The sequence below is a fragment of the Bemisia tabaci genome, chromosome 1, assembly GCF_918797505.1.
Source record: "Bemisia tabaci chromosome 1, PGI_BMITA_v3".
NCBI lineage: Eukaryota > Metazoa > Arthropoda > Insecta > Hemiptera > Aleyrodidae > Bemisia > Bemisia tabaci.
In genome coordinates, this window is record NC_092793.1 from 56093270 (window position 1) to 56118209 (window position 24940).

General features: G+C 39.3%; 1 protein-coding gene across 3 annotated transcripts in view; it reads right to left on the reverse strand.

Moving 5' to 3' along the window:
* The window catches only part of Ncc69 (sodium chloride cotransporter 69), a 59743-nt gene that overhangs the window by 2586 nt on the left and 32217 nt on the right, over positions 1-24940 (reverse strand). For all 3 annotated transcript variants that reach the window (XM_019060167.2, XM_019060168.2, XM_072303810.1), the window contains exons 4-18: positions 17536-17695; positions 16522-16617; positions 15199-15452; positions 9176-9290; positions 8130-8269; positions 6779-6970; positions 5678-5909; positions 5241-5362; positions 4550-4685; positions 4009-4220; positions 3331-3572; positions 2526-2719; positions 1833-1995; positions 1107-1216; positions 318-432 (exon numbers count right to left, since the gene is read on the reverse strand). In XM_019060167.2, coding sequence (XP_018915712.2) covers positions 318-432; positions 1107-1216; positions 1833-1995; positions 2526-2719; positions 3331-3572; positions 4009-4220; positions 4550-4685; positions 5241-5362; positions 5678-5909; positions 6779-6970; positions 8130-8269; positions 9176-9290; positions 15199-15452; positions 16522-16617; positions 17536-17695 — 2483 coding nt within the window. The remainder of the gene's footprint in view (positions 1-317; positions 433-1106; positions 1217-1832; positions 1996-2525; positions 2720-3330; positions 3573-4008; positions 4221-4549; positions 4686-5240; positions 5363-5677; positions 5910-6778; positions 6971-8129; positions 8270-9175; positions 9291-15198; positions 15453-16521; positions 16618-17535; positions 17696-24940) is intronic.

Consider the following 24940-nt stretch of genomic DNA (forward strand, 5'->3'; position numbering starts at 1 on the left):
ATAGCATGTTAACCTTTTAAAATGATTTTTGAAGATATGTACTACACAACTTTGTGACTTGGAGATTTTAACAGTTTATGTAAAAAATTTCCTATTCAATGTCTTTTTTTTAAAAAAAAAATACTCCTTGCAACAAAATGAGGAACTGGAGACAAAATAGGGACTCTTTTGTACAATCAACTGCTGTCATAAGTTTTTTTTGTACACAATTTAATGCTGCCATTTGAAAGCATGTACAGTTTTAATTACAGTTTTAACGAAATTAGAAAAATCGGACACTAGCGCTTTTCGCACCAGCCAACAACAACAATTCTTACTTCCGTTGCTCGAATTCCAATTCGTCTTTCTTGTTAGCGAGTGCGAAGACACGGAGTTTGCAAGATGACCAATGTTGTCGAGTGCTGATGATGTATGGAAGAAGCAATGTCAGTCCTGAAAAATCCAGTTTTTAAATGATTAAATGAAAGAATATTTTGGGTACAAGATAAAATCACTCCGAGTTTAAAAAAGTTACTCTAGGGCCAAGGTGGGGAGATCTTTAGACCATGGTTATTTTTTACAAATGCTAGCAGCAGCGGTACTTGAACCTGTGCTGAGTTTGAAGCTCATCAAAAAATGCCAAATTGCACCACAACAGAAGCCTGTTAGTCATATAAGCATGTAAGTCTACCTTTCACACCTTGCCGATAGAACTCACCAGACTCTAGCAAACAATTTCTTATGGTTATGTCATGGAATTTCACTATCCCTATTGACAGCTCAATACATATCAGATTAATTTCATAAAAATTATCATATTGAAACTGGCCAAGTTGCCACTCAGCATGACAAACTTGAACTGAAGAATGGAGAGTTTGTTCGAAAATAGACGTGGATTTTCTCATGAACGTTAGCAATGTCCTTCATTCAGGCTTCAGTTTAAGAGGTTTTTTTAACTTAAAATTTGATTTTAGTGAAAGCCGGATCAATTGATATGTTTCTTGCAAAATTTTACATAAAATAAATTAATTTAAAAAAAAATTAAAAAGGGATGTGCAACTTTTTTCATATTTTTCTCTTAAATTACAAAGGTAAAACACTGAGATCAGTTGAAATTCAGAGCTTACCTCCGTCATCGTATAACCACCAAACATCAATAGTACCCTTCTTCTGTTTCCTTTGGAAAAGTGTCAACTCATTCAGTATTTCTTTTGGTAATTCAGCACCTTCATGATCCCTGGAACAAAAATAATTGATTTAGCAAGGGATAGCACACATTGATGATGAATAAACCTACTGTTATTGAAAGAACATAAAAAAATTGCAGCCACTCTAAAGAAACGATGAAAAGCCTGCTGTTTAAACTCAATTAAACTCAAATAAATAGCATGAAAGAGGAGACAACAGAGGATTTTGAGTTGGTTACATGAGAAAAACATAAACTATTTTGAAAACAAAAACAAAAAAACCGAGTAAAATTTCAAAGTCATCACTTCTAGCTTTCTGACTTACGAGTATTTCATTCTTTGGCATAATAAAATCATCATGTGAAAATCTGAATCTCTCACTGTCATCTGCAGAGCCAATTTATATGCTCTCTCAACTGTTGGCAGGTACTTATCTGCGTACAAGCCCATTGTCTTCATATGTTTGAACTTTAACTCCCGTTTTTCATTATGGCCTAAGGGCTCTCCCTCACCGAGTTGAGCTTTGTTACAACTAGAGGAGGGGGAATGTGAAGTAAATTGAAAAAACCTGATTCATTTCATGGTTCTTTGGTCTCATTTTCAGATCAAAACTCTAACTGAAAACACGAAAGGAAAAAAAACCTTATTTTGAAAATATTTACTTACTTGTAGGTTATGGAAACAGAATTGGTTTTTTGTCTTTTTGGTTGCATGTTAATTTTGACTGACTTCTCATCGTCTGGATTAGGAGTATTGCTGACACGCGGTGTTTTACTTCCTCTAGGAGAAGACGGCGGAGTTTCTTCGGATTCACTGCTGTCTGAAACAACTAAGAACATATTCGAATGTTACTATTAAAAGAAATATCAGCACTGTGTGCTGTGTTATGAAATAAAAAATCAAGAATCAATTTTATTACATATGATTGAGCAGAGGTGTGGAAATCATTCATGATTTTAACTCACACAAAAGCAGTAAAGGTTGTATGAGAGCGAGAAAAAACATACCTATCTTGATTGCGGTATTTTAAAATCCACACGGTATGTATCTTATTTTTTCAATCAAATGTTATTTTATTTTTTTGCAAATACATGCTTAGAGAACATTTTTAAAAAAGCAAGGTAAGTCACACAATATTTGGTGTGATGATGATGAACAATTGTAATTAAAAAAGTAAATATGAAAGGAAATCTCGGATGATAGGAATAAATATACCTGTTTTACTGATTTCATAACCTTAATTTTTTCCTTCATAAACTCCTTTGTTCCTCTTAATTTTATAGAAAGTTGAAAAAGAAACAAATCCTCTTTCTCCGTGCATATTAAAATGAAAACGTCTACAAATGAAATAATACTAACTGTGAGATACTTGTGAAAATGATTGATCGTTTCGGCGCAGTGACTCTGGAGAATTTTGTCGTGTTTGAATCACGCTGGCTGTTCCCCCGTTTGCAGAAATTTCGTTGATCGCCTCTTCTGACACGATGCTTGAATAATCTAAGCCCCTCTTGACTCGTAGCAGGCAGACACCCATATAATTATCCAGTGCCTTACTTGAAAAAAATAAATCAGAAAACAAATTTAAAATTAGCTATATGGTGTCAAGTGTGCTTATAATCTTAAGGACTAAAAATAATAATTACCATGATCAGATTAACAAGACAAATTGTTGTGGAAACTATTGCAGAGTTTGTAAAATTTTACATTCAAAATTTTGAAATGAAACAATTTTTGAGAGACGTTGATTCGGTCATCAAATTGTTATGAAAGCTTGGATGGCCAAGGAGTTTCTTTATTATGGCTGAATTAAATTTACATACATTTTTAAGATCTCTCAATATTTTTTTCTTTTAATGAAGGACTAAAGTAAAATATTAACGTCAAGTGCAAATTTTAATTGATTTATTGTTCCTCCATAAAAATTTCGAATTTTCTTCAATTTTTTGAAGGTTGTAGGTAATTTTTTGAAAAGAGCTGTCTTTACTTTGAGGAATTTGTAAAGGATACTTTATAAGTCTATTTTTGGAGAGCCACACATCTTAGAATTATTTCAAATGTTGAAATGAAAATATGATGTGTGAGACTGTTTTCAAATTATTTTTGTAAATTTTCAAATACTAAGTAAAAATAAGGTTTCATTTCACTTTAACAGAAATCAACTTACTGAAGTGCATTAAAGTACATGATGGCATCCTCTTTCTTACATTTCTTCCAGTCAGCTTTATATCCTGCCATAAGAATGTTTGGCTTTAGTTTTCCAAGACCTGAAGCCTGCATCAAAGACTTTGCCCCAGTTTCAAAGTCCATGTCATCAACAGGGATGTAGAATGCTTTGATACGGTGAATATTGAACCAGTTGATTGCTTTAGATGTCAAGATGCTACGGGTGCGTTGGGCCAAGTGTTGCTGATAAAATGAAAATAATCGGTTGTTAATGAGAGGAGAGAAATTTTACTGATTGATCTAAAATTTTAAATAGAAACAAAACTAATTACTTCAACCGCTGACTGATTGTGAGAAAAATTTCCCCGGAAATTCAATGATGATGCAAAAGAAAAAAAAATGGAAAATCTCTACAAGCCAAGATCATGTTTTACATTACTTCTTTGTTTCTTCATAGGACTGTCAGTATAAGCCATTGCTAAGAACATTGGAGCTGTTAATTTCAATCCCAAGTAGTATTTTTAGTGGTGGAAAATATGATGTTCCTGTAAAATTGCCATTTAGAATCAATAGAGGGTTGGTTCAATACTAGAATACTAAGCTTCAATATTTACTTATTCCAAGCAAAATTCAATTGAACATTTGTAAATCAAGATACTTGATTGAGTTTTCTACTTACGTCATGAATATGTCCACAGATAAGTAGTGACAAGTTCTTTGTTATAAGATTGGCAAAGTCTACTAAAGGAGGACGGGAGAAGGGTAAACCTGTCAGCAAGAGAATTTGGGGACGATAGTTTTTGACATGATCCTCTACACGACTTAACTGTTGCACAGCAGATAAGGCACTTTTGTACGTTTGAGCTTGTGTGCTGGAACCCCAATTAACATCTGTGGAGACAAACGAACACAATATAAGCCAAAATGTTCTGTAGTAATCTTCTTCAATCTGATATATTAATATTCAACATCTTCCTTCAAGTGTATCTTACACCAGGAAAGTAAAGAATGCAAAATAAAGCATGGGGAACAACTCGCACACATCCAAATGTATTTGTTTGCATAAAACCCATCTATCATTTATGTATGTGACCCTTATTACAGTATTAATGTTACTTAAAAATATATTTTACGGTTTCATACAAAATACTAAATAAAATGTTGCTGAACATTCAAAATCTACAAAAATTACCAACGGCTAATCATCAGAATGTGCTCACCTGGTTTCCTGTAGGCAACAATGAGATACAAAGCAAAATTTAGAGCGAATGTGATGAGAGCAGTAGCCCAGCTAATGAGGAACATCACCGTTACGCATAAAATAGCACCGATTAGACTCAACCACATATTGTAATACTGAAATTAAAACAAGAACACTGTTAATTGTGATGTTTGACTTCAATGGTTGCAGCTAGGGAGAAAAATATTTCAAGCCTAGAACCTAAAAATACTTTGCTAACGCCATGTAAAAATTTGTCCAATGTCTGAAGTGCTGATTTACGTTAGATAAGGGGTATTTTTGTCCAAAAGTAATACGTAATCATTTTCGAAATAATTACAGCTTCTTGCGATATCTCTGAACCTTAAGGAAAAACTTTCCATTTGTTTCTGAAATATTTAAGAGAGGGCAGTTTTTCTCGTTCAGTCCTGTACTTGCAGCCATTCAACAAACAATTTTAAAAATTGATCAGAGGAATTTTGGAAGAAGTCACTTTTACTGAGATAAAACTTGAGACCCCTCAGTGGATACTGAAATTACTTTGAAAATTTTGAACATTTCTGAATAATTGTTCGGAGCCTTCTCCCTTTTACCAATTTGTACAGAAGTACAATGCCTTAAAAAATTGAGATTAGGAAGAGCTTGCAATTGGTAAATAAAGATTAAGAAGGTACCCACACGCACACACTTACTTTAAATGTTGGCCGCCATCCAACAGGCTTCGCTAAAGAAGCATGGAATGTACTAAAATTGATTAAAGCATAAGCCGCTAGGAAGAAATTAGAAATCAAAGGTGCAATGGCATTTAATTCACCTGCAAAGAGAGAAAAAAAAATTATTTTTGTCAGTGCAAACCTTTAAAAAGGTTAAACAAATTGTTAAACGCAGCAAGTTTGCCTCTGCAGATACAGAAGAGGGCAAAGTTGAAAATCGGAGGCTTTGGACAGTTATTTAAAATACAAGAAATGATACAGGCTGTGGTGAATTATAATTCCTTTCACTATAGCTATCCTAATATTTCTATACTATAGTATCGAAACTAAATTATGGCTTCTATTATTTTTCATTATTGAGAGTTTAATTATATTTTTCATGTTGGAAAAATTGTGTTGGGTTTAATTTTTCTTACCGACTAGAATGAAGGCAATTGCAATGAAAAAAGTCAGAATGTATCCTCGAACTGGCTCGTTATTTTTGCCATAGCCTCTTCCAAACCAGGAGATGTAAGGATATAGATTATCATTGCAGAGAGCCTGGAATACTTTCGGAGCCGAGACCAAACTTGCAAGGGCTGAAGATAATGTTGCTGCAAAACAACCAGCATAAACCAATGGTCCAAATGCGGAGACCAGCTCCATTACCTGAAAATTATAAAGTGAATAATTACACTATATGAATGATTCGGAACTTGAAGGATGAAGAAAGCAAGAAACGAAATCCAAAGAGTCATTTCATTCAATTTGAGGAAATATTTTATTAAGAAAATTGGTGTGCATGGAAATAACATGCCAATTTCATCATACAGATAAAAAAATAAAATTTATCAAAATTAAGACTCAATATCTAACAACGTAGGTAATTCTCAATCAATAAAGCGTTCTATTGAAGACAATTTATTTTCAGTATTTTCATGCATTATTACAACCTAATTAATTACTTAGAAACCAAATTTTTCCCCCTGTCCTGTAAGTGAAGGATTTATAATAGAAAAGTTTGTTTCATCCAGATGTATCCAAATCTAAATACGACTGCGAGGCTAGTGAGAAGTTTTTTAAAGTTGTTTCCTCTTCAATTAAGACAAATTTGAAGCTTTTCTATCTAAAAAGATGTGGTTTTCTGGAAAGCATTAAAACAGAATGCTTATGGAGGAAATCTTACTCTGTGCGTTTGATCTCTGTTGCTAATGGTAGGACATTATAAATAGGTATCTACCTACGGACTTTACAAAATGGTCATGAAACTTATTTATTTATTTTAAAAGATTTAGCTTTGAAATATTTATAATGTTTGCAAATTATTTATGATGTTCACCCACTGAGGTAGTGATTAAGCAAATTCAAATACGATAATAAGTAAAACAATTGTTTGATCAACTAAATTGTCAGTTGCCATATTAACTTCCAGATTTCAAATTTCAGGAGCATAAAACCAATCTTGAGAATATACTGCATAGCTATTGTACTGACGATGAGTACTTAAATGAATAATCCATCAATAAAAAAAAACTCACTTGAAAGTTGTTGTGCAGCCCATACTTGCAGTTACCGTAGCAGTCTAGGAATGTTTCATCAGCTAGGTAACCAACGACACCAGTTGCATCCCTTGCTACTATCATACCCACAATTATAGCCATTAAAATATAGGACGCTGTTGTCACAATAATGGCTAGAATTGTTCCTTTTGGAATTGCTTTTTGAGGGTCCTAGAATTATAAAAGAAAAAAAGAGCATCTTCAGTGGACAGAAGGGCAAACAAAGAAGAATGCAGAGAAAAAATTGAATATAAGAAACTCGACAAGAAAGACGAAAAAAAAATTATTTTGCTGAAAGCTTGACTTAAAGTAGAATTATCCATTCAAAATAATGTATAAAATTCTCTGTTTTAAGAATTTCAAGAAAAGAAGACAAGCGCAACCAGGGCCGGATTTACCTACTTGCCGCCCATGGGCCGCTAGTATTTCGCCGCCCCCTTCTCATTCGTTTTGAAACATCAATGAAAACCAACAAATGAACGTGCCAGCGGGGGAGGGGTGCATACGACGCGTTTACTCGTGTTGAACACATTTTTTGGGAAAGCCCTGTCAACACTACTGGCAAAAGTTCACGGAACTTTGCGCGATAGTTAAGTTTCGTAAACCTATCTCTGTGTGGAGAAGGCCTTCCACTCATAAGAAATGAACGAAAAAATTATGAAAGAACAAACATAAATGTGTATTAATGATTTTAACTTCTGCCGCCGCGCCTCGCAGACCACACTGTGTTTGACGCAATGCGTGAAGTATTCACGCAGTCTTGTAGGCGCTATGCGTCTCCCGCTGATCGCATTGTGTTTGCCTCAATGCGTGAGGTATTCATGCATTCTTGTAGGCGCTAGCCGTTTCACGCCGTCCGCAATGACCGCACAGTGTTTGATGCAATGCGTGAAGTATTCGTGCAGTCTTGTAGGCGCTAATATGTGTTACATGCCGATCTCCGCGCCGAGGGCTTCTCCTTTTCATCTCAAGTCCTCGCCATCATTTCTCTCTAGGTAAGTCGCGCCGTTCCAGGCCAAATTGCGTGTTTGGTTTCTCTCTTAACTCGACTAATTAAAGGTGCTGCCTCTTGTTTCTTGTAACACTGAAAGACGACAAAAGTAGAAATTACTATACTCTCAGAAAATTGGAGATTTCGTCGCCTTTTCTCGTTTGTAATTTTTTTTTTTCTAAATCCGAATTTTTTTTATATACCTACATTTAAAAAATTGCAAAATTTGCCGCCCCCTATAGATTTGCCGTCTTGGACCGCGGCCCATGTGGCCACCCCCTTGATCCGGCCCTGAGCGCAACACTTGCAATTTGAAAATTGAAAGAAACTTTCACTTACTCGAAGATCACCAGATATGTTAGCACCCGCTAGAAATCCTGATGCAGCAGGAAAAAATATTGCAAAAACAGAGAAAAAATCTTGTGGTTCACCATTAAGCGGTCTGTAATCTGGCTGCATATTTTGCTTGACTAAAGTGGCTAAAAAAAGAAAAAGAGAAAAAATTTCATACTTAATCATTACTTATTCTAATAATTAACAATTTTGAAAGTACTAATCTCTAGGAAAGTTTTAAAAATGAATAAAAAATAAAGGTTTAAGTGAAAAAAAGAGAAAAAAATGGAAAGAGAAATGATAATAAACACATAAAATCTGAAGCAGCAATATGAGTAGCCAGAACAGGAAATTCTGGTGGAATCTCTGGTTTGAATTGGGAAAAATATATTTCTTAGTATATTAAAAAGAAAAGTTTATTTCTTAGGATGAAACAAAATGATTCGTAATATCTCAGAGATAATTTTGTAAAGAAAGGATGCTCTACAAAATTATTAGATATGCTCAAAAGAAGTGTTAGTGAAAAATGCTAAACGGGAATATATTGTAAAAATCCTGCCCCTTAAAAAATATTGCTAGTTACCCAAGTAACAAAGCGCACCCAAAGCATTGAAATTAATTTGCAATTAATTCACTGCTATAATATTGACTTTTTTTTTTTTGGCCATTAATTAGTCAGAAAATGCAGATTTGAAGGATTAATGAAATAGTTACATGCACGAGAAAGGTAGGCAATTTGCAATGCAAAAAAAAAACTTTGAATTAATTTCTTTCAATTTGACTGCAAGAAATTTGGATTGGAGGATGTCCTTCAATTGGTGAATAGAGAAGATGCACAACACTCCGATGCAACAGCAATAATTTTACCATGTGTTTGCAATTTATTGCAATCTGTGCTACTTGGGACCTCCCTATAAGCATTTGGAAATTAAGTGGATAGAGGCTATATGACTCTGACATCCTAAAAATATAAATCAGAGTTTACTAATAGCCTTGATATAAAAAAAAAACCCCAAAAAAACCAGAGAGAAGGTGGAGCGAAATATACTTACCATTGAAACCAAGGAAACCCTTGGCAATATCGTCATCAGATTGGGGCCCCATTATTGCACCAATGAAAAAATCAGCAATTGCCAGAACTAAAATCACAAGAAGCCCAAGTTGCGTCTGAAATGCAAAACTGAAGACTAAAAATCTACTAAAAATTTTTTCTCATTAGGTGGTTTTCTCTACTATTATTTTATACCTACCTACTTAGAAAAGGTATGGGTACACGTCATAAGTCAGTTCTTTGGATGGGTCAGCACGAAACTTTTTATTTGGTTTCGACCGCACTCAACCCTCTGTGGCATGCTGTTTCGAATTCGTAATAACGTATTTTAGTGTCACAGGGTTAGCAATCCTGCGGACCCCAGCTGGTAACCCCTGCCTCAAAGGGGCCATGGACATGGTCACCGGCTTCAAGGCGTATGAACCACCCATGGAAGGGGCTGATTGGGCTCTTAGCCGTAGTGAAGGCAGCCAATCTACGAGAGCGTACTCCGAATTCAAACGCTGGTCCTCCAGGTTGGGGGTTGTGTCATCGGGCTAACTCCCCGATACCCGTAAAACCTACGCAATGTTAAACGACCTAATTTATGCCTCGGTGAACAACGGATTAAACGGATATTTCGACAAAAATTACGCAAAAGGACAATGGTATTTGGGACGTGGAATGTCCAAGGCATTTCCAATAAACTGATGGAGGTTGTTTCGGAGATTAAAAATAATAACGTTAACATAGCAGTAATTACAGAAACGAAAAAAAAAGGATATGGCTCTGAAAGTTTGGGATGCTATGATATGTTCTTTAGCGGCGTAAGCAAAGATCAGCGGGCCCAGCAAGGAGTGGCGATTTTGGTTCGGAACGACTTACGTAAATGCATAAGTTCTTGGGAACCGATCAACGAACGAATCGTCAAAATGAACGTTACTGTGTATGGTCACAAGATAACCCTCCTTGGAGTGTATGGTATCAACGATGATGCGCCAGTTGCAGCTAAAGACCAGTTCTTTGAGCTCCTAAACGATGAAATCTTAAAAGTTGGAACCTCAAGGGAAGTTATCGTCATAGGCGATTTGAATGGAAGAACAGGACGCCGGATTGGTTGCAAGGTCGTTGGTCCATTCGGTGAAGATGTGGTCAATGACAACGGGAACCGCATCATCGAAGTCTGTGAGCAAAACGAGTTAAAAATCTTAAACGGATTCTTTCAACATCGGGATATCCATAAGTATACGTGGGTTCAACGTACTCGAGACTTAAGATCCATCATCGATTATGCGATAACAAACCAAACAACGAAGATAAAGGTTCAACAGGTTAAGGTGTGCCGAGGGTTATCTTGTGGCAGTGACCATCATTTCCTCAAAATAGAAATAGCTTTTCCTGTTAAAAGTTTCCCACATAGCGTGCCTCAACAGCAGCAACAGGGAGAGAAGGTCCAGCCAGTAAGGTATAACATCGATAGTCTGCACCACCAGAGTGTCAAGGACCTCTATAGGAAGCGGTTAAATGAAAAACTTGATGAAAGACAGGATTTCTGTGATGCCGAAGATCAGTATCAATTCATCAAGACTTGCATCCACGCTGCGGCTAGAGAGGCCCTTGGAGTGCGCGAAAAGATCACCACTGAATGCAAACCTTACTGGTGGGACAAAGAGATTGAGGAAGAGATCGATGCAAAGAGGCGAAAGTACCACTCCTTCCTTCACTCCAAGAGTGATGAGGACAAAATTGCTTACAAACATGCGCAAGCAAAGGTACGAAGACTCATTACGAAAAAGAAAAACGAGTCCTGGGAAAACAACTGTTCCAGAATTAACACGTACCTGGGAGGAAGGAGGAGTGCGGGGAAAGCTGGAAATTGCTAAAAGGCTTGCGAAGGAACATGAAGAATGATATTATATCTCCGATTACAATCAACCAACTAGAGGACCATTTTAAAGTATTATTGACGGAAGGGCGACCCGAGTTTCAAGATAGCGCTCCAGAATGTAACGAAGAAACACAGTCCCTTGAGGTTAAACTCGAGGAAGTTGTGAAGGCAATCAAGGAATTAAAGAATGTTAAAGCTCCAGGAGCTGGAGATATACCATCACAGTTGATGAAATGCGGAACGGGAAAGTTATTTCAGCTTCTAAGGGACTTGTTTGATCGTTGCATTAAGGGCGAGGAAGTACCGAAGGAGTGGAAAGAATCCTGGATTTCAGCTAAGCACAAAAAAGGAAAGAAGGATGACTGCGAAAACTACAGGGGGCTATCTGTCGTAGGGACAGTTAGTAAAATTTACGGGAAAATTTTAAAAGCTAAAATCGAAGAAGAGTGGGCTCCATATGAAGCGGAGGAGCAAGCAGGATTCAGGGCCGGTAGGTCAACTGTCGACCATTTATTCTGTATCACACAACTGGTTGAGAAAAAAATGGCCGTAGGACAGGAGCTCCATCTAGTTTTCGTTGATCTTCAGAAAGCGTATGATAGCGTTCCACTAGTGAAACTCTGGGAAGCCCTGAAAAAATCGAATTTTAGTGATGGACTTGTGAATGCGATTAAGAAATATTACTGTGGAAGTTTTACTAGAATTAAATGTCAAGGGAGGTTATCTGGTGGTTTTTATGTTTCTAAAGGTTTAAAACAAGGATGTTGTCTGTCACCTACATTATTTAAGATCTTTCTAGAACATGTTTTAAAAGAGTGGAAAAAGAAGTGCTCTGGCATGGGCGTTCCCCTAAATGATACGGACACATTGTATACTCTATGTTTTGCTGATGACCAGGTGGTGATCGCGCAGGATGCGGATGACGCTGAATATATGACTCGGAAATTAGTGCTAGAATATCGAAGGTGGGGCCTAGAGGTCAGTGTCAAGAAAACGGAAAAGTTGACGATTGGAGGGGATCAGCAAGACATAGAGCTGGAAGATGGACAGTGTATTAAAAGCTGCGAGCATTACAAATATTTAGGAGTTCGAGTATCCCAGGATGGAAAGATGGACCAAGCCATAAAAGATCGAAACCTGCAGGGAAGGAAAGCTATTGCTATGTTAAATAGGATTCTTTGGGATCAAAGTATCTCTAAAGAAAAAAAGAGAATGATTTATAACACCATAATCAAAAGCATTCTGACCTACGGCAGTGAAGTGTGGCCCATGAAAGAGCGTACCAAAAAGATTCTTAAGGCAACTGAGATGGATTTCTGGCGAAGATCAGCCGGAATCTCGAGGAGAGATCACGTAAGGAACGAAAGAGTCCGTGAGATCATGAACGCCGAGCAGAACATCGTGCATGAAATTATGACCAAACAGCTTGTCTGGTATGGTCATGTTCAACGAATGGCGGATGATAGGTTGCCTAAGAAGGTGCTAGATTGGGTTCCTCCTGGGAGAAGGCGTAGGGGACGCCCAGCAAAATCGTGGATTGGTGGCATTCAAGATGAAATCACAAGATGCCATCTACCAGATGACCTCTGGATCGATAGGCAAGGATGGCGATTAGGTGTCGCAGAGCGCCCGAGCGCGCTTATACGTATTTTTGAGTTTTTAAAAATTGAATCTTTCTTCTGTGGCATGATTTTGTAAATTTTCATTAGTTTTTTCGTTTTATGAATAGGTAACCCATTCGCAAAACTTTAAAATTTTGAAAAACAATATGGTGCTCTATGTGTTTTATGCAAGATACAAAATAGATTTATGTCCCCCAGAATCTAAGATCCGAAATTAATTCATGCCGTAGAAGAGGGTAAATAACAAGAAACGAGCCTTAAATTTGGTAAAACTCATGAGAGTAAAATTCCAACCCACCACACCATCCCTAACCGAAAGTCCCATGGGAAGAATTTTAAATGTGCAAGAATGTCAACAATATGTCACTCCGCCCTTCATGACATCGACAGAATGAAAAATTGTATCGGTTTTGACTTATCTCAAAACGTTTAGACATTAATCACGAATTGAAATCGCCGGAAGGTCACGCTCCCAGCCGCGAAACCACCGCGGTGTTGCCGTTCTGATCCATTTTCGTCGCTGGTGCACAGGCAGCGCAGCGCGATAACGCGCCTGCAATCGCAGCACCGCGGTAGTTTCAGGCGATTTTTCTTGGTGATTAGAAGCTGAACATTTAAGGGGGATAGGAAAGTCACTCCGTGATGAATTCGCAAACAGTCAAAATTCTACTAGCAGGGTGGTAAAAAGGGCTGTTACGAACCCCTGGTAAAAATTGGCGATAGGAGCTGCGTTTCAAAATACCATAGGAGTTCTTATAGCCGACTAAAGAAGGCTACCTATAGAAAATCATATAGCTGGCTGAAGAAAGCGGAGCAAATCATATAGCCGGACTATACGAAGCTAGAAAAAAGTATACAGTTGGGCTATAGTTTCTGTCGCCGGGCTGTACACTTTATCGCCATTGGCTATAAAAGGCTATAAGAATTAGTGTAGAAATTCGTGTGCTTTGGAAATCATTAAGTTTGATACGGAACTACCTAAATATTTACAAAACACACATTATATTTTCCTTTAAAACATTTTTTTTTTTCATTAATTAAAATGAGAGTAGTCCATACAGAGTGTGCAAACATTTCAGAATCATGAGTTGAAAAACGCTGCAAAGCGGAGCGGCGACGCACTGGCGCCTACAAACCTAACAGGGATACCTCCCGCATTGCGCAATGCGTGAAGTATCACTGTTAGGTTTGTAGGCGCCAATACGAGTTTCGCGCTCTCTGCCCGCCCGCCGCGCCGCAGCGTGCCACGGCGTATGAAGCAACTATTTCACACCAGAGGTATTGCACAGTATCATAAGAAATTGAAGACTCTCCAACATATTAAGAATGGCAGGCATCCTTCAAAAGTACGGAGCTTTCCTCGCAAAATGTATCAAGATACTACGGCACAAAAAGAGAGCGGTAGTCCAAAAACTAACTAAGTCCTCCTACTATCCGTATTTAGTAACGTTTAGCATAACCTTTATCGTCTGGCTAATGCTTAATCGCCATCGGCTATAAAAGGCCATAAGAAATTGTACAGTCGGCTACAGAAACTATTGGAAATCTTACAGCCGGCTTTAATAAGTCTATGGTATTTTGGAACACAGATTCTACTGTTAATTTTTACCAGGGACGCTAGAAATTTTCTTTTCGGTTAACCCGTTTCGCCGGACGTCCGAACGGTTGTCATTTTTTCCGAAGATCTGCAAATCGTTGAACTTATTCTTATCGATTGAAGGTCAGATTTTTCAAAAGATTCCATATTTTGATTTTCATCCCTTAAAAACTGCACAGAACATTAGGTATGTTAGGAGTGGTGAAGAGGGCAAGTTATAGGTACACGTGAGTTCTACCCCATATTTGCCGCTCGCTTAATTTTTTCTTGCTATTGCGGTCGAGGAAGAGACAGAAAGTTCCGTTTCGACCTGCCCTCCGATACGTATCTAGACAGTAAAAAAGATGAAAAGAACAAAAAGTTGTGGGGAGCTCTGTATGTGAATTCTTACTTTTCATGGGCCAAAATGTAATGAGTACCTAGGGGTTTTTACTATTCTTCGAGGAGGGAGGGAGGTGGTGGAAAATATTCAAAACATAATTTTGCGTAATATTATTCATAATAACATACATCAAAACATTTGACACTTTAAAAATTACAAGAATGAATGGATACTAAGAGATCCGATATAGATCAATGCTTTCATGGACGAACCTATTATCTCCTTTTCTTTTAAACCAATATTTGAATGAGTAGCAACATTTAAAAAAGTATTCGCTTTTATGAGTGACACTGCCTTGGCAGTATCCCTTCACTAGGTAGGTCTAGTCCAGTAGTGAAAGACCTGCCCAGGTCAAACGATCAAATGAGTTTCCTTCCCTTTGGATAGGTCTCAGATCCTCTTGCTTAATCATCTTCAGCAAGGGTGAAGATAAGTGGGCTTTTTCGCCGAATTTCATCTGGAGCATGATGCGAAGCTTAGTGAGCAAAAATAATTTTCAATTTTGAAAAAGATATAAGAATGATGGAGATAGAATTGACTGATGCATCAAACTTACTTTGGCCTCCCACTCCATTCCAATGACGACGATTCCTAGGAGAAGCATGATGGTGATGGAACCGATTATCCTCATATCCGTGATGCCGCCATCCACAATGGTCAAACCCCAATGTCCCATTGCATCTTGGACGGACTCGCAAAAACCTACTGTGTACATGGCGCAAGCCACGGCATTGGCCAATGAAAATATCAGACCAATTGAAGCCCCGAACTCAGGACCCAGCGATCTTGATATCATGAAATAGGTGCCTCCTGAGAAAGAAGAGAAAGACACCTCAATTGATTGAGTTCTAATACTACACGTGCTAAGGAAAAGCGCCGTCTGAACATTCGAATGTTGCCAAGTTTCCTCTTAGAAAATATTCATTTTGGAAGAAGGTTATGGACATTTTTCCTAAATCGGACTGTCTTGATCAAATTACGAGTAAAATTCTCTGAAACATTGGTAGAAAAATAGTTACGAATTTTCCCGAAAATTGGCGCTTTGCCAAAGGAAATTTGGCAACGTCTAATAGCTCATACGGCGCTCTTCCTTAACCCGACAAAATAGGGAGTCATTTTAAGTAACATTGTATGATTTGATAGCAAGAGGGAAGTTGAAAGCAGCATGTGCAGTAGCAGATTCACGCGAGGATCCCACAGGACGCTGGCGCACAGTGGATCGAGTCGATAGGAGAGGTCAGACATTGTAAACTTTAATCGCTTATAACTCCGTTTATAGAACATTTTGAGGTTCTAAAAGTGGCTCCATTGGTTTCACCGTGAAATTTTCTACATGAAGCACCTCTGTTTTAAAATGTGACGAAATAAATATCAAAATTTGCAATTTTAGTCAAAAATCTCATGTCCGACCTCTTCAATTGACTCGATCCACTGTGCGGCGCGCGGCGGTGCGAAGTTTACCGTGCTCAGTTGCGACTTCAAACCACCGAGGTCTCGTTTGTAAACGCAGATTAGACCTCTAGATCACTCGAGTAAATATTGAGCGTCTGTTAAAATAAAAACATAGGCCAAGATGCCTACGTTGCGCCTTAAATCTAGGTGCTACCACTATTTTAACTTCTAGGAAAGCGTATTGCATACGTGTCCAAATGAAGGCGAATCGCAGGAAAGCGCTGCCGCTGCGCTCGCTGTATACAGAAGTTGCCAGCTGTGATAAATGATCTCAGTACGATGGGTACAGGTAAAAAATTGGGGGGAAATGAGGCAGTCGAAAGGCTTCGAGTAAGCCTTTAAGCTTTTGCCATTGAATTTTTCGTCGCACTCAATGAGGAAATTTTAAAAGCGAACAAAAATATAAGTAGAGGGATTCATATCATACCTCCTTTTATTAATCCGTTCGTGCTAATTGCAGACATGGAGAGAGCAGTGATCAACGTGACTACGGTTGTTGATAAAATTAAAACACATCCCATAACTGTAAAAAGAAGAAATAAACGCGAAACAATGAATGTCTACAAGTTTTTGATCAAGAAATAAGTAAAAACAGGTTTGATGAAAAATGCGCATTGTACCTATTAAAATTTCCGCTCAAATTGAATCTACGCACTGGAGAAAAAAACACATTGGATCTAGAGTGCAGACTCTTAAAAACATCGACAAGAAAAAGTACTCTTGATTCAATCAGAGTCTAGCTTCAATCAAGAACCAAGCCTCTTAATTTAAGCGGATTTCGTTTGATTCAAGCAAAAATCCGATTGAATCAAGAGTATTTTTCTTGTCAATGTTTTCAAGAGTCTGGACTCTAGATCCAATGTGTTTTTTTCCAGTGTAATGTATTAAAAAGAATACAGCTCGAAATTTTTGTGCGAAATTTTTAGAGAATTCTCTTGAAAGTTCGGGGAGCCTTCCCAGGATTTTTCCGGGTTGTTTTTTATGTGTGTTCTCCGCGACGAAGGGTGAGCTGAGGTGACAATTTTTCGGAGCAGCTAGGTAAACAGTTAACTCAAAAACTCCTTCACCTTTTATCGTCCGCTTTTTTTCTGTCGCCATCTTTTTCTTTCATCCTGGTTATTTTTATTCAAACGAGGGCATTGGCGGGTCCAGCAAATTGGCAACGTTCTCTTTCTCTATTTAAACCCATGGAAAAGTATCGATTTTTGGAGGGGCCAGGTTCTCCGACAAGAATCGAATATTTAACCTAGGTTTAAATGGAAGAAACCCGGTGTTGCCAAATTGCTGAATCGGCTTCTGAACGAGAGGAATCTACTATCACTCCTTGGGATGTTTCGCCAATTTTTCAAACAACCGAGGAAAAATTGTGCAATATTGCAGTAGCGAATTTTTAACTGGCAATTTTAATTTTTTTAATTAATTCTGCACTGATGATACTTACAAATTCCGGCTTGCGCGACGACCCATGATAACCGGAGGAAGAGCATGACGCCCCAAATGTTGAGCAAGTTCCGGATGAAAACGCCCTTGATCCATCCAAATTTCACGACGCCTTCGCTCATACTCGGATGCAAACCGTTCATCGTGATATTCAGGGCATTCTGCACAAAGAAAAAAAGAATACTGAATTAAACCTATGTGAAGGCTACAATGCAATTCTCACATCGCTGGAATTGTTACACTGAAAAAAATTCTCGGCGTTTTTACCACGGTCCGTTGGTACCTTTACCATCTCACTTTTTTTTTACCAATTATTGCGGTGATTTCACCAAGACAGGCTGGTAAGCTTACCTAAAAACCGGTATTTTTACTGTTTTTTCAGGTAAGAATACCACTTTTATTGGTAATCAATTCCCGGTAACTTTGCCATTTTATCTCGCTAATTCTACCATAGTCGATAAAAAATATTGGCGTTTTTACCAAGGTCCAGTAAAATTACCGAGAAAGTTCAATAATTTTACAGAGATTTCTCGGTAAAATTACCAATTCCATAAATGGTAATTTTACCAAGAAAAAAATGGGATCAAATAGAACCCTGAATTCTTGGTAATTTTACCCTTTTCTTAGTAAATACACCGAGATTTTTTTTTTAAGTGCGCTAAAACTGCGTAGCATTTGGGGCTTTGAGGGAGGGCGCAAAGTACGACCCGCCTACACCCTCCAAAAAGTATGAGAAAAACCATTATTTCTGATGAAAACCTGAAAAACTGATGAAATTCTGATGAGACTGCATAGCAGCGAATCTTGCATGGAAGTGCAAACTCATCCATATCAATAAGGTAAAGTGTTGCTTAGTTCCCGTGTAAGTAAGACGTAGGTAAAACGCAAAAGAAAACTAAGCAACGTGTGATACACATAGTTTGATTTTTGTTAATGATGTCTTATGCACTGGAAAAAAAAGAAGAAAAAAGAAGAAAAAAAACACACATTGGATCTATAGTCCAGACTCTTGAAAACATTGGCAAGAAAAAATATGCTTGATTCAATCGGATTTTTGCTTGAATCAAAACGAAATCCGCTTAAATTAAGAGGCTTGGTTCTTGATTTAAGCTAGATTCTGATTGAATCAAGAGTACTTTTTCTTGTCGATGTTTTTAAGAGTCTGGACTCTACATCCAATGTGTATTTTTTTCCAGTGTGAGGAATGGACATTAAAACGTTAGTTCCTTTTTGTGGCGGACGATTTAATTTCTCTAACTAAAGTAATCTATGCGTGTGTGTCTTGTTCGAGTTTTCTCCCTCGTAGAAAATAATTTAATCTTCCTCACAGGAACTGAACTATTTGCATTTTTGAAGGGTAGAATAGCGTGACCCCTTTCGATGAATGAATGCACCTCAGTACAGCAGGTAAATGTTAGATTTTTTAGACAATTGCATCACCATCCACGTTCAGGGGCGCGTGAGGGTTGAAAACGGGAGGTGAACGGGGGAGGCAGGGTGGGCCAACAGCAACCCCTTTTATGCGTCTAGCGTCTAGACAGGAGACCCGCTGCAGCAATAAGTGAAGCTCGTTAATGCCAGATTTCCGCCGTATATCTACTTGATAACGCAAATCGTTCGTTTTCTCTGGCTCTCTTGTAACGCATTCGTCACGCAACCCCGCAACCCGCTTTCAAGTTACGTGGGACTGCGTGGAATCCTCCATTAATTTTCAGCGATATAAATTTATTTATGCAATGTACCACGACCGCGAAAAAAAAAAAAAAAAAAAAAAAAAAAAATTGATTAAAGTCGAAGTTGAACCGTTACAAGTAACACTGGATCTTCAAATCCTTTAAAACTATGCACTGGAAGAAAAAGTGCATAGCTTGGATCTAGAGTCCAGACTCTTGAAAACAATGACAAAAAAAATAATCTTGATTCAATCGTATATTTGCTTGAATCAAAAGGAAATCGGCTTAAATTAAGAGGCTAAGTTTTCGATTTAAGCAAAAATCCGATTGAATCAAGAGTATTTTTTCTTGTCAATGTTTTCAAGAGTCTGGACTCTAAATCCAAGCGACTTTTTATTCCAGTGTGCGTTCATGCCCATTTAAACAGCAAACCGCTCTCTTTCAGAACGTAATACGTAATAATTGAAAGTTTCCTTGCGTACATTAATCCACCGCAACTAAACTAACTGAGTCGTGATATTTTGATGCGGGCTGCATACCTGACGAAAAGAAGGCGCTGCATTGTGGGTTCGCTGATCCTGAACATAACCTGGGAAGGAGGGGGAGGGGTTCTAACGAGCCGCATAAGATTTTCTTAGGTCTTGTGGAGGAGTGACCTACAAAATCGGCAACGTCGCAATTTGGGGTAGTGATCAATTTGACGTCGACTACCGCTCCCAACTATTTCATACAACTCCTGAATGTTACAGAGATCCTATTCACGGACGTATAGTTGAACGTATTTATGTTAAAAGGAACTATGTGCATTGGGTTTACGTGCAACATAGTTCCTTTTAGCATAAACACGTCCACTTGTACTTAAAGTCACTCCTGAGTTTCTTTTTTGGACTGATGAAGAGAGCTACATTTCTTTTCAGTGCGAGGCAGTACCTTGAGTTTAGTAAAGTAGAGTTAAATACCATTATCACAAAAATCAAAGGCTTTCCTACGAGGTTGTGCCAAAAAACACAAGCCGGTCACGTCCTAGACATAGGCCGATATTGCTACGTCCAGCACACACTCAGGACAGAAGCTGAATCACGGGAAAAAATAGCACGGGTTTTCGAATGCTATGGAAATTTCCGATTAATCGTGATAGTACCCCCCTTAATGCATAAATTATCGTAGCGCCCCAACAAATTAGGCTAATCCTGGGACATCCTGTATAAAGGGACTCTACCTAAGGACAGAACAGCGCCCTCAGGTGATTGAGTAACGCTAGAGGAGGTTCCTGACTTGGGGCGGAGATGCAAATCTTAACTTGCGGCCTTAACCTCGATCCCCCGTGTGGGGGCGCATACTGAGCCGGGCGGAAGTTGACCCAAAGGTGGACTCGGACCCGGGACTCCCTCCGACGATAATGAAGAAGCAAGTAAGTTAAGACTAAGTTGTTGTTCGGCTGGCCTTAATTATTCAATGGTGCGGAAGTAGGACTTGCCCAAAGTTGCCAAATATTCCACGTAAAACCAATTTACTCCGGAAAAATGTCCACGATCGCGCTCCGAACGACAACGCTGAGCCGGGCGTTATTGCCTGGCCGCGGGTCTAGCGGGCCAAAGTTCCCGGACCTTTGTGAATGAACCTCACGTGCGACACATGAGTTTCCGAGTGAAACGTTGGAAAGAGACACTTAAAACGCTCGTTCATTAATTGCATGTTTAAGTGACCCCTTTTTGGGAGTCATTCATTGTCTGTTGAGTGCGCCTCCCGATAGTCGGAAAGGTGTCGAGGAGACGAGGGGGGAAGGGGGGCACTTTGCACTTGAATTGACAGGCCACGACAGATGTGGCCTCTGCGAGGGCTCGTGCCGAAAAAAAACTGGAGTAGGTCAACGAGGACACTGTATCTGCGGTGCAGAGGATGCGCGCCGGGGGCCAGATAAATTTCCTGGTGTCGAATTTCTTTGTTCCGAGCGATAAAACGTGAGCAAGTTGCGTGAGCTGGCAGGATTGGGGCTCACAGCCCCCTTGCGCAACATCAAAGAAAAGCCTTCGAAAAAAATACATAGGGGTGTAGTGGCGGATCCAAAGTGCGTTGGAGGGGGGGGGGAGCATTTGCTGATGTCGAGGGGGTGGGGGTCTGGAGGGATCCAGGATCCCCCGGAAAATTTTCGAAAAAGTAGCTCCTCCCAGGTTGAATTCCTAGGCAGTTTTAGCATACAATCCTCGGCCTCCTATGGTGTAATGGTTGTAGCGCTAGCTCTGTGATCGGGAGATCCCGGGTTCGATTCCCGGCCAGGCGACCCGAGTTTGATGGTCTCAAACAATGGTTGCTTGGGGCTGGTTGTTAGGGACGGAGGGAGGACGGGACAGAAGCGCAGGATTAGCCCTTGTGGACTACTTGAAGTAGTAAAAACAAAACGAAACAAACAAAACAAATTGTGTATATTTGAAAGTTGAAAAATTGACGAGTTATACCTCTTTTTGAGAAATTTTACTTGGGTACCAATATGGCAAACAGGAAATCGGAACGGCGCAGTTTACGGCCGCGGGTTCACGCAAGGTTGCCGGATTGTGAGATAAAACGTGGCCTTTTCACATTGGGTCATATGGGGAAAAGCTGATTACAGCGTTATCTGGCAACGTGGCTTCACGGCTCTGGGTGTCGAGTCGAGCCTCCAGCGAGGCAGGAGCCCTTTTTCTGCGAGAGTTCGCGGTTGCTATCAGTGGCGCTTCTGTCACTGGTGACACACTGAACTGACATCGCGACATTTCGCCACGGTCACGACTCTCTTGACGTGGGCCCGACACAATAACGCCCCTGCGTAGCACCGCGCCGCGCCGCTTTACTTTTAGAGGTGAATTTATGGCGGGAGTACCTAAGCAAACATCGAGATCTCATGTAAATTTCGCCGAGATAATGGTTAGGGGCCGTCCATAAATTACGTGACGCTCTGGGGGGGGGGGGCGAGGGGGTTTAGGGGGAGGGGGTGAGGAGCGTTACGCCATTCTGTTTTTACGTATTAAAGGATAGGGACCTCCGTCACAAAAGCGTTACAAAGGAGGGAACAGGCGGTTAAAAATGCCGAAAAAGTGTGTTACGTCATTTATGGACGGCACCTTAATTTTTGCAATTAAAAAGATCACTATGCTGCCATTCTGGAGAAAAACGGAGTGTAAGTCTCCAGATGTTATCAAATTTCTTGGACAAATCACATTTGACCGTAATTTGATCTGAAGTTAGTGTCTGAAAAGTTTCAATGAGAAATATCCATAACTATCCTAAAAAATGGGTATTTTCTGAGGGTAAATTCAGCAAAATTTGAATGTTTGTACGGCGTATTTCTTGGCACGGCAGTATGGCTTGAAACGCGCTAATTCTTCTCAAAAAGTCTCCATATAGGTAGTAGATTAAATTATCTGCCTCTAGGTGCGCGTTAGTGAATCCATTCGTCCTAAAAATTTTGAGTAAAACTAGTGAGAATGTTTCAATACTTACCTCGAAATTGGTTTATTTATAGTGTAGATTCACCTTAAGCTGAGTACCCACTTAATTTACATCGATTATTCGTCGAAATGTGGCCCTAATAAGACTATTATTTGGTCAAAAATTTTACGACATTGCAGACTCTAGCACAGGTGGATCAGTATGACATCACTCTGACGTTATAATGACATTTACTGCGTTTTTCTCAACCAGTTTCCAACATAGTACGCTTTGGACCATGTTGATGTCAACATTTGATCAGCATGGTAGGAACATTGTATCAACGTAGTCAAAGAGACCACTATGCAACCGGTATGTTGCAATGTTGGCCCATCGTCCATCGTAGTAGAATACTGATCTCAACATGGTGCCAAGTGCTAGCTCTGTCGTTTTCAGCAGATCATATAGCAATACGACAGCATCGTGATATGCAATATGGCTTCACAATAGTTAGACTAACGTCAGAGTGATATCAGGCTAACATTATGCTGATTTGTTCCATGAAGCAGTGTAGTGTCACACGAACGTCATTATGACTCACTTTTAACCAGTAGCGTGGCGTGCTTTGCGATATATCGATTGTTATGCCATTTAAACCTATGGAGAAGGATCGATAAACAGGGTGTTCGAAGCGAACACCTTAATAATCGATTCTTTACCGTAGGTATAAATGGCATAACAATCGATACATCGCAATTCACGCCACGCCACTAGCTGGGAATTTGAATCATTGCAGCCTTTAGTTTTTACTCCTCACCCTCGTAACATAAGGTAACTCAGACGTACAGCCCTTTTTTCTGAGTCTCACGTAGAATTTTCTAAACCTTTTATGATGAGGCAGGTGTTGATAAGGCGTTTTTGTTTTTGTTTATTTATTTATTCACTGGCGGTTTAACCGTGTTTCGCACGGGGCGCTACATTACACGTTTGTCAGCCAACATTCCATGCAATTAATATTTTAATCACTCCCCAAAAAATAATGATGAGTAAATGGATTCAGGAATAATTGCAGGAAGCCAAGGAGCAGACGGTGATTACTCTCCTCAAGGAATGTCTCTCATTCTATCGAATTCGCCTTCAATAACCATGATGACACTATGAGCGGCTTTACAGCATGAGTAGTTGCGCGCAGTAGCTTTCTAGATTCTGCCCTTCCCGGGCGAGGAACACACACACACACACCCTCTCACCCTGTGATTACTCACGGAGTGTCTCTCGTTCTGTCGAGTTCGCCTTCAATAATCATGATGGCAACATGCGCAACTTCTGAACGAGCACATCTTGGTAAGCCAAAATCATGAATGTTGATTTGTAGATTTTTTTTTTTTTTTTAAATTCCACCCTTTTTAAAACGCAATTTTCTTGCGGGTTGGGCACCAACAGGAATAAAATTATTGGCTAACGTTCAAACATCAACCTCTGTTAGAGCGCGAAAATTATAACTTCTGCCATCAGCGGTTCCGGAGGTACGGTGATCAAAATTCAAAGGTGAGTACGTGATCAGTCACCTTACTTGGACCGCGTTGGGCAGAAAGGAACCAAGCCACATCAGCGATTGCAAAATATAACTGGGCAATTTAATTTTTTACATGAAAACGGTTGTGGGGATTTTTGTGTAAATTTCCGTGAATTTTCTGCAAACAATTTCTCAACCAATAGGATCGCTGCATACTCCGTATGTCTGCTTTGTCTATCGCTTTGGCTATCAATTTCAATAATCGGCCCGCTGAGCATGTTAGTATGGCATACAGCCCGCCCCCCCCCCCCACCACCTCCGTCGCCTATTGGCTACTCTAATCTTTCGGGAAGGTGAGATTCGTAAACTGATTCCAGCCGAGTAATTAACTGAACCTTGTGGGCAGTGGCGAGGCGTGAATGGTCGATCATCGATAACTCCCCATTTAAAGCTATGGTAAAGAATCGAATGTTGAGGTGTTCGTGGCAACGGCCTTGTTTATCGATCCTTTGTCATAGGTTTAAATGGCAGATCAATCGATACATCGCAAAGCACACCACGCCACTGCTTGTGAGAGACAGAACGAAATAAATGAAGTTTGTGTTAGGAAATGTGACACTTGAGAAATCACTTCAAGCGATTAAATCAAGAGCCGATGATTAGCGTCGAGAGCCTCTCAAGTACTCACATTGACGCAGATTCACGATGAATTTGCCAAACTTCGCGGAAAAGAGAAAGAGAAAAAATAAACCCTTGCGTTTTAAAAGAGTAAATTTGGTCAAATGATCTGATTTGGCAGGAATTAAAGATCG